At 41.6% G+C, this 15,016-nt stretch overlaps 2 protein-coding genes across 5 annotated transcripts in view; one reads left to right on the top strand and one right to left on the bottom strand.

Annotated features, from left to right (window-relative positions):
• The window catches only part of RNF17 (ring finger protein 17), a 110,160-nt gene extending 107,158 nt beyond the window's left edge, over window positions 1–3,002 (top strand). For 2 of the 3 annotated variants that reach the window (XM_003919744.4, XM_074387922.1), the window contains 3 exons: window positions 310–499; window positions 2,294–2,405; window positions 2,851–3,002. In XM_003919744.4, coding sequence (XP_003919793.2) covers window positions 310–499; window positions 2,294–2,405; window positions 2,851–2,861 — 313 coding nt within the window. In that variant the 3' untranslated portion in view covers window positions 2,862–3,002. Of the gene's footprint in view, window positions 1–309; window positions 500–2,293; window positions 2,406–2,850 lie in introns of those variants that run through there. The other variant, XR_012514458.1, reaches the window with a different exon arrangement.
• A 2,557-nt stretch (window positions 3,003–5,559) lies between these two features.
• The window catches only part of CPAP (centrosome assembly and centriole elongation protein), a 46,629-nt gene continuing 37,172 nt past the window's right edge, over window positions 5,560–15,016 (bottom strand). For both annotated transcript variants that reach the window (XM_003919743.4, XM_074387923.1), the window contains exons 11-17: window positions 11,951–12,035; window positions 8,128–8,192; window positions 7,772–7,879; window positions 6,848–6,988; window positions 6,674–6,758; window positions 6,479–6,599; window positions 5,560–5,889 (exon numbers count right to left, since the gene is read on the bottom strand). In XM_003919743.4, the coding sequence (XP_003919792.3) occupies window positions 5,697–5,889; window positions 6,479–6,599; window positions 6,674–6,758; window positions 6,848–6,988; window positions 7,772–7,879; window positions 8,128–8,192; window positions 11,951–12,035 (798 nt within the window). In that variant the 3' untranslated portion in view covers window positions 5,560–5,696. The remainder of the gene's footprint in view (window positions 5,890–6,478; window positions 6,600–6,673; window positions 6,759–6,847; window positions 6,989–7,771; window positions 7,880–8,127; window positions 8,193–11,950; window positions 12,036–15,016) is intronic.

Below are 15,016 nucleotides of genomic sequence, written 5' to 3'. Positions count from 1 at the left end.
CCTAATGATTAGTGATGTTGAACATCCTTTTATGTGCTTATTGGACATTTGTAGATCTTTAGAGTAATGTCCATGTTTATGTATATTTTTCCCATTCTGTAGATTGGCTTTTTGTTGTTGATTTTGTCCTTTGATACACAAAAGTTAATTTTTTAGGAAGTCTGTTTTATCTGATTTTTGCTTTTGGTGTTGTATTTTTAAAAATCTGCAAAATCCAGTGTTACGAAGCTTTTCCCCTGTGTTTTCTTCTAAGAATTGTATAGTTTCACCTGGAAGAGAATTTTAATTTAAGAATTTCTTTTGTGACAGACTGTGCCAAATTCCTTCTCATCTTATGCAGTATCCAGCTCGAGCCATAAAGGTTTTCTTGGCAGGGTTTAAACCTCCCTTAAGGGATCTAAGGGAGACAAGAATACCATATTGTCCCAAATGGAGCATGGAGGCACTGTGGGCTATGATAGACTGTCTTCAAGGAAAACAGCTTTATGCTGCATCCATGGTAAGTGTCTCAACTAGTCAAAATTATTTTAAAGCTATTTCTGTGTCCCTGCTAACTTTATAAATTATTTTAAAGCTATTTCTGTGTCCCCACTAACTTTATAAAGCGTTTGTGTCTATGCAACTCTACATGCAATAGTATACTGAAGCATATCAAGCTATATAGTGTGTGTGTGTGTGGGCTTAAGGCTTGTTAAAATGTCTTAGCTTAAATTTAACAAACTGCTTGCCCCTATGGTGATATAAAATATCATTTATGTAATTAATAAAATGCTCAAGATGAATATCCCATAATTAGCTTATAATGGTGAAAAATATGCAAACAATAGTGTGAAGCTGAATGAAATAAGTACTGTAACAGAGATATAGCTAACTTTGCGGGTGGGGGCAGTGTAAGAAGAAATGAATATTTGTATTTGGAGAGATTAGGAAAGGGTGTTTGAGCTGCTACTTAGAAGGCACTCAAGTACTTAATTGAGTAAGTAAAACAGGAACGTGGCATCTCACCTGCATCCTAAAAGATGAGTGGGAAAGAACAGTAGTTCTGGTCATTATAGAAAGGCTTGAATTATACTAATTGTACTAATCTCATAATTGTACTGCTTTTGAATTCATATAGTAGAACCTGCATCAAAAAGTCTAGACTGTGTTTAATGTATTTTCTTCTTCTGAGGCTGAGCATATCATAGCAGCCCACAGCAGAATCTGGCCTGTACCTTCTTTTATTTAGCACACAGTGTTTTAAAGTTGGAAATTCTACCCAAAAAATCTGTATTTCTGGCTCAGGTTAGATATTCTAAAAGCTAGGAATCCTGGGTCTCCCCATCCCCCTGAAATGGCAGTCAGCTGAAAGTGTAGCCACAGCCCCTTATATGGGAATGTGTGATGTTTGTTTCACCTAGTGCTCACTGCTGGTGTTGAGAGAGTTTTGTCTCAAGCCAGTGAAAATAGGGCAAGTATTTCTTATAGACAATTCCTATATTCAAAATTTGGTCAGTATATAAGGGTTCCCCAGATAATCAGAACCATAGGATATATGAGAGGATTTATTAAGGAAATTGGGTCACACATTCAGAGGTGAAGTCCTATGATAGGCTGTGTACAAGCTGGAGAACCAGGGAAGCTGGTAGCGTGGCTCAGTCTGGAGGCCTCAGAACTAGGGAAGCTGTAACAAATGCAGCCTCTAGTCCGAGGCCAAAGAATCCCTGGGAGGTTACTGGTGCAAGTCCTGCAGTCCAAAAGCCAAAGAATCTGGAGGATGATGTCCGAAGGTAGGTGTATAAAAGGTGTCCGCCACCCAGGAAGGAAAGGAGAAAAGAGAACGTGCCCTTTCTGCCTGTTTGTCTCCCAGCCGACTGGATGCTGCCTGCCGCCACAGAGTGGGTCTTCCTCTCTGTCCATTGTCTCCTCTGAAAACACCCTCCCAGACACACCTGGAAATGCTTCACCAGCCATTGAGGCATCCCTCAGTCCAGCCAAGTTAACAACTAATATTAACCATCGTAGTTTATGCATAAAGGTATAAGGCTTTGTGTGGAATGCAAATGAACTGTAACAAGGGATGGTGGTACTTCATTTGGGAAAACCATGGAGAAGGAATTTAGATAGAGCAGAAGAATGGAAAGAATGGGATTTTGCAGGAAACCACTACAGATGCCTTTTGGAACCACAGAGTATAAATTATCAATAGACCCCTGAGAACGCCTTTTCCCACCTGTGTGAATGGCCAGATGTGAGAGGGAAAAGGCAGCAAAGACATTATTGTTTTCTTGACGACGGTATCTTTTAATTTTAGGCTCCAGCACCAGAACAAATAGTGACATTATATGACGATGAGCAGCATCCAGTTCATATGCCGTTAGTAGAAATGGGGCTTGCAGATAAAGATGAACAAGTGCATCATAAGTGTAAGTTTTCATTCTCCTTATAGCATAAGTCATGGGGACTAGTGTTGATTAATGCTAGATTGATCAGAAAAGCACCCAATTTTCCTTGATGTCTCAAATGACATCAACACCAAAAGAATCTTTCAGATTTCTTCATAGGCCCTTCTAACTTATTTGAGCACTAGTATCAAAGAGGTCCCCTATCTGTAAGGATGCTTGGATGGGCTGTCATGACTCTCACAGTACCAGGTACATGGGGAGAGCAGGAGAGTGAGCACTGTAAATAATTTAAGCACATAAATATCTGCTAAGCACACAGAACTTCTGAACAGTCAGCATCCTCATACCAAGTTATTAAAGTACATGCTAACCAGCTAACTTTTTATCTTGTCCATAAGAAGTGATTCAGCTAGACTTGAACATTTACATTAAGCAGAGATTTAAAATAACACATTTTGTTTTTCAGGTATACAGTGAAGATAATCTGTAGAAGCCTAGAAGAAAGTTTTCTGTTATATTTAGACCTGAAATGGTTTTCCTAATTTGTTCTGCAGTACTGCTTTAACTGTCATCATTTTTATATATAGGAATTGTGTGGGTAAAAAAAGTTAATAAATGTTTGCTTCCCAACATTTGCTTTATTTTACCATAATTTCAAAATGAAATGGCTAAGACATACGGACAAAAATTAGTTCATTTTATACTTAATGATTCAGCTTAAAAAGACATCAGCAGTACCAAAAGGCTTCTCCCAGGCATTCCCCCTCCCTTCTGTAGAAGTTTATTAGTCTGTTCTCACACTGCTATTTAGAAAGAAGTTTAATTGACTCCAGTTCCACATGGCTGGGACGGCCTCAGGAAACTTACAAACATGGCAGAAGGCGAAGGGGGAGAGCAACCCCTTCATAAAGTGGCAGGAGGGAGAAATGCAAAACAAATGGGGGAAACACCCCTTATACAACCACCAGATCTTGTGGGAACTCACTATCATCAAAACAGCCTGGGGAAACCACCTCCATGATCTAATCACCTCCCATGAGGTCCCTCTCCCAACATATGGGGATTACAACTAGAGATTTGGGTGGGGGGTGGGGCACAGCCAAACCATACCAAGAGGTAAATACTACTGTTGTGATTTGACATTTATCTCTCATATAAAGGTCTTCCTAATTTTATTACGTATGAATACATCCATAAATGATACGGCAATTTAGAAAGAGGTTTAATTGACTCACAGTTCCACATGGCTGTTTATATCCATTAATAGAAATGGGGCTTGCAGATAGAGAGAAATAAGTGCGTAAGTGTTCATTCTCTTCATAGCATAAGGCATGGGACTAGTAGCGATTAATGCTAGATGGATCAGAAAAGCACCCAATTTTTGCTGTTAATTGCTCCGTGTATTTTTTTATGTATGTGCTGTCACACAATTATCTTTCACTATTTTATTTGCTTTTTATCCATGTTGGTATGTATAACTAGTCACTTTCACTGCTATATCCATCTGTGTACATAATTTACCTTGATATTCCATTACCAGTTTTTTCTAAATCATAAATATTCCTCTATAGAATCCTTGTATACATGAGGGCATTTCTAGTACATATACATAGTGATGGAATTTGCTGGGTCATTGGGTTTTTTACTTTTATAATTACAACTATTCTTTTTTGCTTTCTAAACAGTAATTCTACCAATTTATCACACCATCGATTGCCTGAGTTCCTGGCCAGCACTTGGTGTCACCAGACTTTTATTTGCTGGACTGTGATGAGAAAAGGTATCTCATCTCAGGGTCTGTCTCATTGACTATGCATTCACTGGTTTATTAGCTGGTAAGCATTGTCACTTACTGCTTGTCCATATCCTTTGTCCATTTTTCTATTGAGTTATTCCTTACTCATTTGTAGAAAACTCTGTATTCTAGTCATCCTTGATCAGTTGTGTATGTTCCAATCTGGGGCTCGTCTTTCCCATTTTTTAATATCATTTGACAGAAATGTTTGCTTATGTATCAACATTTTCCTTTTCGTTTTTTGAGACAGAGTCCCACTCTGTCACCCAGGCTGGCATGCAGTGGCATGGTCTTGGCTTACTGCAACCTCTGCCTCCCAGGTTCAGGCAATTCTCCTGCCTCCCGAGTAACTGGGATTATAGGCACCCACCACCACACTCGGCTAATTTTTGTATTTCTGGTAGAGAGGAGGTTTCACTGTGTGCCAGGCTGTTCTTGAACTCCTGACCTCAAGTGATCCACCAACCTCAGCCTCCCAAAGTGCTGGGATTACAGGCATGAGCCACTGCACCTGGCCTATCAACCTTTAAAGGTTTGTGCTTTTTGTCTTTTAAAAATCCTTACCTCTCCTGGGGGTGTGTGTGTATATATGTGTATGTACGTGTATGTGTATATATGTATATATATGTATTTTCTTTGAAAAGTTTGATTTTTCATATTCAGTTTTTAAGTCACCTGGAATTGATAGATTTCATTAAAAAGAAAACTGATTCATAGTATATGTGACAGGTAAGATCTGTCTAGGCCAATCTGTAATTATATAAATTTACAAGTAGGTGACTTGCCTGTCCTTCAGTGACATCTTGCTTTCATGAGCCGAATCTCACTGTGATAACATCAAGGTAGCCGTGGTCCGTGGGTTAACACTGGCTAGTCATTGTTCATGCCCCCTCTACTCTCAAGTGTCCCATTTTGATACATTACAAAGTCAGCCTTGTTATAACGGCTTTCTCCTCACTATGATTATCTACTACTTGTTGTGTGTGACCTATTTATATTCATTCACTGGTTGTAAGTTCCCATTGTGTTACAATTAATGGGCCTCTGTAGTAGATCAAATGCTGTAATTATTTTGGTACTAACTGAACACAGTAATATTTTGCTAAAGAGGTGTGTATTTACTCAGTAATATTTCGCTAAAGAGGTGTGTATTTACTCCTTGAGTACACTTTCTGTACAAATCCAGTGCTCTTACAGCTGATGTGCCTGTGGGACATCTATGTGATGTGTACTTCCTGTACTTCTCGGTTTTTATAGTCATTTCCAACCAATGAACACACCCACTTACTACTGTAAAAATGCTTTTAGTCTGTTGAAAGACTGGATTAGGTGAATGATAAATGAGCGCTCTCATTGCATTTCAAGGAGTATAAAAATGAAGATGCCATAGGGTAAACTTTTATTTTACCAAACAATCTTTTCCTCACACACACAATAAATTAGCAGAATCCACAATAAATGTATATTTTTTAACAAGAAAAATCAGTTAGTGTTACTTCATGATCACATAAGGATTGTCACAGTTCTGTGTCCATTAGCACATTACCATCTTTGTCCTTAACTCTTACACGACCAGATCGGTACTTCGTTTCTTGATGACCATTTGCATATACTGTTTTAACAGTGCCATCTGGGTATTCCCGTCTCTTGAACTGGGCGGTATGTACTTCTCTTTGACCATTATTAAACTCTATGAGTTTGTTACCATCACTGTAAAATTTAAAATAAATAGAATTTCTTTTAGAAAATAGACAACAGGAAAACTATTGAAAAGTAGCCTTTTGATTCTGGCAGCTACTTCTGGAGATACCCCTTGTTTCTTTTCCCTATACAATTAATAACTTTTTAGTTTTTCTGATTCAGGTTGATAGTTCCAGTTATCAGGTCAGCACTTAAAAGTACCCATGAAAAGCTTGTTTTAATTTACATTTTCACCACAAAATACTTAGGAATTTTTTAAAACTTGTGTTCTTCCTCTTGGTTGTTATATCAAAATGGACCCTTCTTTCACTAATTTAAAAGCCATCTGAATGCTCTGTATCAGGTGGGGAAGAGAGCTATTCCTGGGAAGAGGCATGATCAGACTTAAAATCTGTTTTGAAACAATGGAACAAAACAATGTGAAAGATAATTCACATCAAGTTGATTGCTTGACATGCCTGTGGGACATTCATTCAAACTGAACTCCCTGATATGGGTGTTGTATATCATCAGAAATGCAAGGCTGGGGCACCTTCCGAGCACAGATGAACAGGTGTCAACACTGAGTGGTTTTTCTATTAATATAATGGTATCATACCGTTGTACTCTGACAATTGTACCATCTGGGAAAATGCTTTCTTCTTGTCCATCAGGAAATAAGTTTTTAACAGTCTGGTCAGGAAACGTGATTTCTTTTCTTCCATCTGGGAAATGCTTTTCTGTTTAAAAATTTACAATAAATATTTTTTGAAGGAAGGGAAGAATTTAATGAGAGGGTGGAACAAGTATGTACCTATTTGTCCACTTGAGAAATGTAAGACTTCCAGTCCCTTTGGGTACGTGGTGTGAGTGGTCTGGGCAGCTGCGTAGTAGTAGATCTGTAAAGACACATAGTCAGTCAGTCAATCAGTCGGCCTTTTCTCCAGCAATGGTTAAGCTCTGGAGGAGAACGTCTCTGGAAACATACCACTCTCTGGTCTGGCATGACCTGCTTCACATCACCATTAAAGAAAGTGACAGTGATGGTCTTCCCATCTGCACTCACTTCCTTCTGAGTTCCATTGGGAAACAGTATAACACGGGACCCATTCTTATAAACCTTTTCCACCTAAAAAAGCAACACAAGATGATCACCTTCTAAGGAAGATCTGCCTAATTCTCCTCCCCACTGCCTATGTTGAAATTTTTCATAATAAAATGTAAAACATTCACTAAAAAGATCCTTCATTTCATCAGGAGTAGCAAATTCGTGATTTTCTATCATTCTTTTCTTTTTCCATGTATTAGCTGGAATTCATCTAAAAAAGAAAACCTTCCCTCATCAACGATTTGTTACCCTAAGGTAGATGTACAGGAAAGTCTTAACTACTACTTCTGACTGTCGTTCTTAGTCCTTCTCTCACTCCTCAAGGCTAGCAGGGAACTCTCTCTGATTTCAATAGAAATGGACCAGATTAGGGCATCTGAAAAGTAAATTTTCCATAAACCTGAGGAAAAATTCCCTCATAACCTCTTGTATATATCATTTTCCCTTTTGCTGGAACCCCTAGGCTGTTTTCCCACTCAAAGTTTCCCAAACATAAGAATAAAACTCTGTAAGCTGGAGACAGGGAGAGAGGCCCCTGACTCAGGATCGGTATAAGAAAGGCTGCAAGCAAAAAAGACCTGGGAATGAAGCTTTTAAGTAGTGCCAAGGATTACAAAGGCTTTGGAGTAAGAACAAAGATGATACTGAGATTGTATGCTTTCTTTTGCTGACTCTCTGAATGAGAGAAATGCCAACTAAAGGCACATTGTCCACAGGGCCATTATTTTAGATTCTCTATGTTTGAACTACTTTAACCTATGTTTATTTTTTATAGAATTCATTATTTCAAAAATATTTTTTAACCTTGCCGTCAGGATGACTGATTTCTCCCTGTATGTCATGGTCTTCCTCCTCTTTATATTCAGGATCTGGGACGTTCAGTGGTTCAGGTGGCTCCCTGGGAGAGGCAGCCTGTAAGCAAAAGATATTTCAAGCAGCTAAAACCTCTTCCAAAGCCAGATTCTGATACAGGGTTCTAGGACTAGTGTTTACAATTACATATATAACATTTATAACATTAAGTAAAAACTGTATACATGGTTTAGAAACTTTATGAACAAATTGATTTCAATTTTCTAAACCAAGTTACTAACATGGTTTAGAAACTTTATGAACAAATTGATTAATGTATATTTGAATATATAAAAATAGAGATTTACTTGTCCCTTATGCGAATTGCCTAAATCACGAGGAGGTGCAGACTTGGATGTTCGAGATGGGTTGCCTATTAGAATAAAATTGTCAGAGTTAGATTTAATATGTAATAGAAAATTTTACTAGTATGATCAAACATTTCCTTAGTACACATCCTGTGAACTACTTTCCTTTATCCATTAGTTAAGGATGTCTTAATATTTTTCTTCACCAATTTGTAGTTCTCCAATCCAGGTAATTAATGGCCAAGAAAGACAGTATCTGTTCTCAGAGTTTACAACCCTGGGGAAGACACAGGTGATCAAATAGCCTAACAGACCCAAGTGTGTATCAGGGACAATCACAAAGTGTGAGGTGCAGATAAAAGAGGCATCTAAGATCTGTGAAATTTGGCTTGTCCAAATAACTGGGTATTTAGTTAAAACATAAATGTCCTTGTGGCTATGGTCTAAAATTTTTTTATGACCAGCACATCAGTCACATAACTGTACTAGCAACACATACAAAATAAACACACCAACAACAAAGTGAGGTGAATCTCTTTAAAAAATACACTGAAGTGCCAGTATTTTCATCCTATGTGCCAATGTATCATACTGTAAACATTCAACTTGGAAGGGTCTCGACCAAGTGCCACAATCTGACCTACATGTTAAAAAGTGTAATGGAGCTGGATGTTATGGGAGAATGGCCAGTAAGCTGCCAGGCATGTGAGGCGGCTGTGCTGTGCCTGTGAGACAGGAATGGTTCTTTACACCGTGGGAAATCAGTGATTTATAGGTCCCAAATTACCACGTATCAGCAATTCATGATTCAGTGTAACAAACAGATCCAGAAAACATCAACATCAGATGGATCAGTCAGGGAATACTGGGAGTGAATGGTGAAGGGTAACAGTAAAAAGTACTCGGAGCATACAAGGGTTTGGGCTTGAGCAAAGGGGCAGATGGCAGACAAGCTCAGGATAGCAAGAGTGCCCTGTTTGGGATGATACAAGTATGTCATGCTTCACCCCCACAGGTTATGTGTGCAAAGTAAACTAAAGCTGTGTGACATTTCTCATAACCACCTCTAGAAAAAAAGACTAGTATTCCCATTTTATAGGCAAACTAAGGCCAAGTGGTTAAAAAAACCTCCCAACAGTTGTCAATAAAAGGCAGAACCAGGATTCAAGCCCACTACATATCAAGTTTAATTCTTCTCAGGCTGACTATGAACTAACATTAACTTAAACCCCTAAAGTATCTATCAGCTGGGCAGGATAAAGAGAGGTGACTGTGGGCATGGACAGGCTCCAGGTGCAAGCACACCGTCTAGAGAGACTGTGTGAACCCACCTTAACAAAATACAACAGGAAACTCGGGACAGAGGAAGTTAGGGAATATACAGTGCTAGAATAGCTGGGTAGATACCAGGGGAGGGATGTTTATGACCCCAAGATAGGAGAAGAATTAAGAAACACTGCCCAGTTAGGCACAGTGGCTCAAGCCTGTAATCCCAGGACTTTGGGAGGCCGAGGTGGGCCAATCACAAGGTCAGGAGTTGGAGACCAGCCTGGCCAGCATGAAACCCTGTCTCTATTAAAAGTATAAAAATTTGCTCGGCATGGTGGCATGCACCTGTAATCAGGGGCTGAGAAAGAAGAATTGCTTGAACCCAGAAGGCGGAGGTTGCAGTGAGCCAATATCGCACCACTGCACTCCAGCCTGGGCGACAGAGCAAGACTCCGTCTCAAAAAACAAAAAGCAGCACTGCCCAAAGGGAAAGACTAAAATTGAACTACTTTTAAGAACTGGGGTTCATCAAAAGATGATACTATAAGATGGGTAAGCCAAAAAGATGATAAGCCATGGGCTAGGAGAAGGTATCAGCAATGTAAGTGGATCATAAGCATACCACTTATACCAGGGTTCCTCAAATCCCACAGTATACTGGTCTGTGATCTGTTAGGAACTGGGCCACACAGCAGGAGATGAGTAGCAGGTGGGCAAGCCAACAAAGCTTCATGCTGTATTTACAGCAGCTCCCCATCACTAGCATTATTGCCTGAGTTCTGCCTCCTGTCAGATCAGTGGCGGCATTAGATTGTCATAGGAGCACAAACCCTATTGTGAACTGCACATGTGAGGAATCCAGGCTGCATGCTCCTTATGAGAATCTAATGCCTGATGATCTGTCACTGTCTCCTGTCACCCCCAGATGGGACTGTCTAATTGCAGGAAAACAAGCTCAGGGCTCCTCTTATTCTACATTATGGTGAGTTGTCTATTTCATTATGCATTACAATGTAATAATAATAGAATTAAAAGTGCACACACACCCCGGTCTGTGGAAGAATTACCTCCCACGAAACTGGTCCCTGGTACCAAAAAGGTTGGGGACTCCTAATGTATACTACCAAAGTGAGCACATGCTATTAGAAAAATGGCACCAATAGACTTGCTCAGTGCAGTTACCACAAATCTTCCGTTTGTAAAAAAATATGGTATCTGTGGGCACGATAAAGCAGAGCACCAGAAAATGAAGTGTGCAGTAAAGAAAAGCCATGGACTCCATGGAGGGGCAGTTCTGGGCTGCCACTAATCTGTATCTTTACATAGGTGGTGGTAACTCAAGTATTTGCTCTGTTAATTGTCAAACTGCATATGTTTTATCTTATCTAAATTTATTTCACAAAAATAATTATTTAAAATTCCCAGTAGATTAAAAACTCAAATGTGAATGCAAAAGTGTATAGAAGAAAACAGTATATTTATGGTCTGAGGATTGAAAAGAAGTCATGAAATCCAAAAACTATTTTAAAAGACTGGTAAATTCAACATTACAAGGAAAACACATAAAAAGCCCAGACTGGGAGAAAATATTAGCAGTGCTTGTAACTGACAAAGGATTAATATGCAGAATAATTATAAGGAGAAACATACACACATACCCCCCCCGCCCAAAATTTTAAATGGACAAAGGAAATGAACAGGCAGTTCACAAAAGGGAAACCTCAAATGCTGACTGAATGTAAGAAAACATGCTCACAGGCCCTTACCAATGATCATGGAATGAACCACCATTTTACATCAACTGGCCAAAATTTTAAAGTCTGGCCAGATCAAGTGTTTGCAAGTATGAAGAGCATACTCTGCTGACAGTAAAAAACTGGTACAACCATGTTGCAGAGCAAAGGCAAAACCTTCAGCCGACATGCCCCAACATCCTACTCTTTATATGTACCCTAGAGAAGCAACAGGATCAAGACACGCTCTGCAGCCCTACTCGTCATCATGCAAGACTAACTGTCCATCAACAGGAACACTGAACTGCAGAAGTATGCAATCTATAGAACTATTAAAATCAGTCAACTGGAAATTTTATGTGTTAAGATGGGTAAGTCATACAATATTGAAAGAAAAAAAATTGCAGGACACAGAATATAAAACAATACCACAGGCTGAGTGTCCCTTATCCAAAATGCTTCGAAACAAGAGTATTGCAGATTTCCTTTTTTTTTTTTTCAAGTTTTGGAATGTTTGCAAATACTTACTGGCTGAGCATCCCTAATCCACATTTAGAATGCTCCAATGAATGTTTCCTTTGAGCATCATGCTTGCCCTCAAAAAGTTTCGGATTTGGGATGCTCAACCAGTATATCAATTTATGAACACAACATGGTAAAAGAATTTAAAAAACAAGCATGAATCATTATCACAGTAGAAATTAACTGGAGGAATAAGATGATGTGCGGGAGCTTCAATTACATTTACAATGTTTTATTAAGTTGGGTATAAATTCTTTATATTCTGAAATGCTTTATAAAAAGATCATGCAGCCTCTTACCTTGCACTGGCAAATAATTTTTCTTGTATTTTTCTACCTGGGTTCCTGAAGAAATCTGACTCTTTTGAAATCGAACAGATGTGTTCTATAGTATGAGAGAATTTTTTATTTAAAATGTTAGTCTGAGTATTAATATACTAAGTGAAACTAATAATCAGCTAGTGATGAGAACGCTGTGGGTTTTGTTTATTCATATTGTTTTCATTTATACAATAGGCCAAAGCAAACAAGCTGTTATCTAGGAATGACAGCGTGTGCGCGCGCACACACGCTCCTTTTGACTTTCATTCATTCTTCAAGTTAGGACACAGCAGGCAAGGTAACCTGAACCATCTTCTCTGACCATTACAGAGCAGCCAAGGAACACACAGGCCCACAGCTCATGGTGTTCAAGGACAAAGCCTCTCCTGGGAGCTCCCCACTCACATTCCCACCAGGACAGTCCAGTTGAGCCCAGTTCTCCGAGACCACCACTGAGTACTCCCATGAGGGTGAGGTGGGGTGAGTCCTCTCTGCACCCCACCTCCATTTCTGGTCAAATCAAGTCCCAATATTACCTGCCCCAGATCCCAGCTCTCCCTGAGACCATCACTGAGTACTCCCCTTGAGGATGAGGTGGGATGAGTCCTCTTTGCACCCCACCTCCATTTCTGGTCAAATCAAGCCCCAGTATTACTTGCCCCAGCCCCTGCCAGGTCCCTCCCTGCCAGGTCCCTCCCTGCCAGGAGATGAGGCTTCCAGCACCATCCGTGGTGTCTTGCCTCAGCTCCACACCCCAATGGTCAACCCTAGAACTTTTCATTATCAATACTATCAACATCTGTAATTATCAGTAACCATAAAATTATCAATTTCAAAGCATTCTACTTAGAAAGTTCCAGAAGGTGGGGCATTCTACAAAATAATCAGCCTGGTCTCTTCAAAAGTCAATGCAATATAATAAAATGCTAAAACATTTAGGGCTGAGATGCCATGATTCCTGCAACTACCTTCAAATGGTTCAGTGAAACACAGACATAACTATGGCAAAATGTTCTTAGTGGTTGAATCTGAGTGGGTATCCAGGTGTTTATAGTACTATTCTTTCACCTGTTCTCTTTTTTGGGAAGCTTTCCTACAAAGAATGTAGGGGCAGCAAGGAGAAGAATGCTACTTTCTCGCTATTCTCTTGTCTTTGCAGCTCATTCTGTTAATCCCGGCCCCTGACCATGCTCACAGCTGACAGGGCCCTGCGGGTCCCTGACCCCCAGTGCTTGCCATGTCCTGAAAGCCTCCCAGCCCATGCGCTCCTCACGTAGCTAAAGTATGTGCTGCACAAAGCACTCTTGTCACACACACTGCCAGCTTCCCTCACTTTGCTCACTTGGTGGCATTCGCTTGGATGACCACAGCTGAACAAGAAAAAATAAGTGTGAGCAATTCTCATTTAAAATTTTTGGTCTCTGACCCAGGTGGGCCTGAGTGCAGCCACAAATCACTCTATTCCCCCAGCTTCTGCTTTCGTTTGCAGAGACAACCTCTGGCTTTCTGCATCTCTTCCCCTCTTGCCACCTCTGCCCTCACAGGAGGCTGGATTGTGCCTTTACCTCCCACCTTTGGGCATGAAGGCCATCGCCTGGCCATAGCCTGCCCTCCACTCACTGCCCCAACCCAGCTCCTCTCACTTTGCCAAGTCTGGGGCTTCTGCAGTTCTTCCGCTTCCTCCTGCATCAATATTTTCCTCTACACTGAATCAGTCCGACCAATACATGAACTGTTAACTTCATCAACTTTCTCCTATGGCCACTACCCCCATGTCCTTAATTTACTGCAAAACTACTCAACAAAGCTGCTATCCGCTCCTAGCCAATCAGGCTTTCCTCTTCAACACTCCAGAGCAGGCGTCCCCAAACTACGGCCCGCATGCGGACCCCTGAGGCCATTTATCCGGCCCCCCACCGCACTTCAGGAAGGGGCACCTCTTTCATTGGTGGTCAGTGAGAGGAGCACAGTATGTGGTGGCCCTCCAGCGGTCTGAGGGACAGTGAACTGGCACCCTGTGTAAAAAGTTTGGGGATGCCTGCTCCAGAGAAACAGACCTTCTCAAGCCCACAGTTCTTTCTCTCTACCTGGTAAACCCCATGGATGGTTTTCAGTCCTCCTCTGAGTAGCTGCCGCACCCAACACAGGTAGCTACTCTCCTCCTTCTGGCCCTTTCTTCACTGGCTCTCAGGACATCACACAGCCTCCTGTACTCTGGCTGCTCATCAGCTCCTCCCTGCCCACTCACACCCCGGCTGGCCTCTCCCAGCCCCGCGCGGGATCACACATTCGGACGACCCCGGGTGTCTGTCCCCAGCTGGAGCCCATGCTGCCGTGTGGAGCCGTGTGGTCAGACCTCCTGTGTGTCCAAGCCTGAGCTCCTGGTGGCCACGTGATCTCTTCTTGCAGTCACTCCTAGGCAATAGGACCTTCATGAGACCAAAACACAAAACTAAGCACAGCTCACACCATTCCTGACTCCTTCCTTGCTGTCACCACCAACCACACACACAGCTCAACAACAAACACAGTCGGCTTCTCTCCTCCCACCACTGCCGCCCCGTCCCCCCAGCCCCACTGCGTTCCTGGTGTTGCCCATGCTCCCTTCCCCCTGTTCTTGGTCTACAGCAGACGGAGCTAAAATAAGAGGTCCAGCCAGCCCGCATTCAGAGCCCTCCAGACTCCCACTCACTCAACGCCCCAGTGCACACTGCCCATCTATCAGGAATCCCATCCACTGCCCGCTGTCCCACCCTGCCCCGATGACTGCCTCCCCCTGCCGCTCCTCGCCCACTACCCCAGCTGCCCCGTCTCAGGCCCACTCAGGTGCTGCTGCAGCCTGGGGCTCCCCTGCAGACTCAGCTGGCCACCCAGGCCACTCCTCACACACACTTCCCAGGTCTCCCACCCAGACGGCGACGCCACTCCGCCCTGCTTCTCCTTAGCTCTCATCACCATCTCACACACCGCACGCTTTATCATCTTGTTACAGTCTTTCTTCCACCACTGGCACGTAAGCTTCATAAGGGGAAGGGATTTTGTCTG

This window comes from Saimiri boliviensis, chromosome 16, assembly GCF_048565385.1.
Source record: "Saimiri boliviensis isolate mSaiBol1 chromosome 16, mSaiBol1.pri, whole genome shotgun sequence".
Lineage (NCBI taxonomy): Eukaryota > Metazoa > Chordata > Mammalia > Primates > Cebidae > Saimiri > Saimiri boliviensis.
The sequence above is the reverse complement of the archived record's forward strand: the minus strand, read 5'-3'. Positions and strand labels throughout refer to the sequence as shown.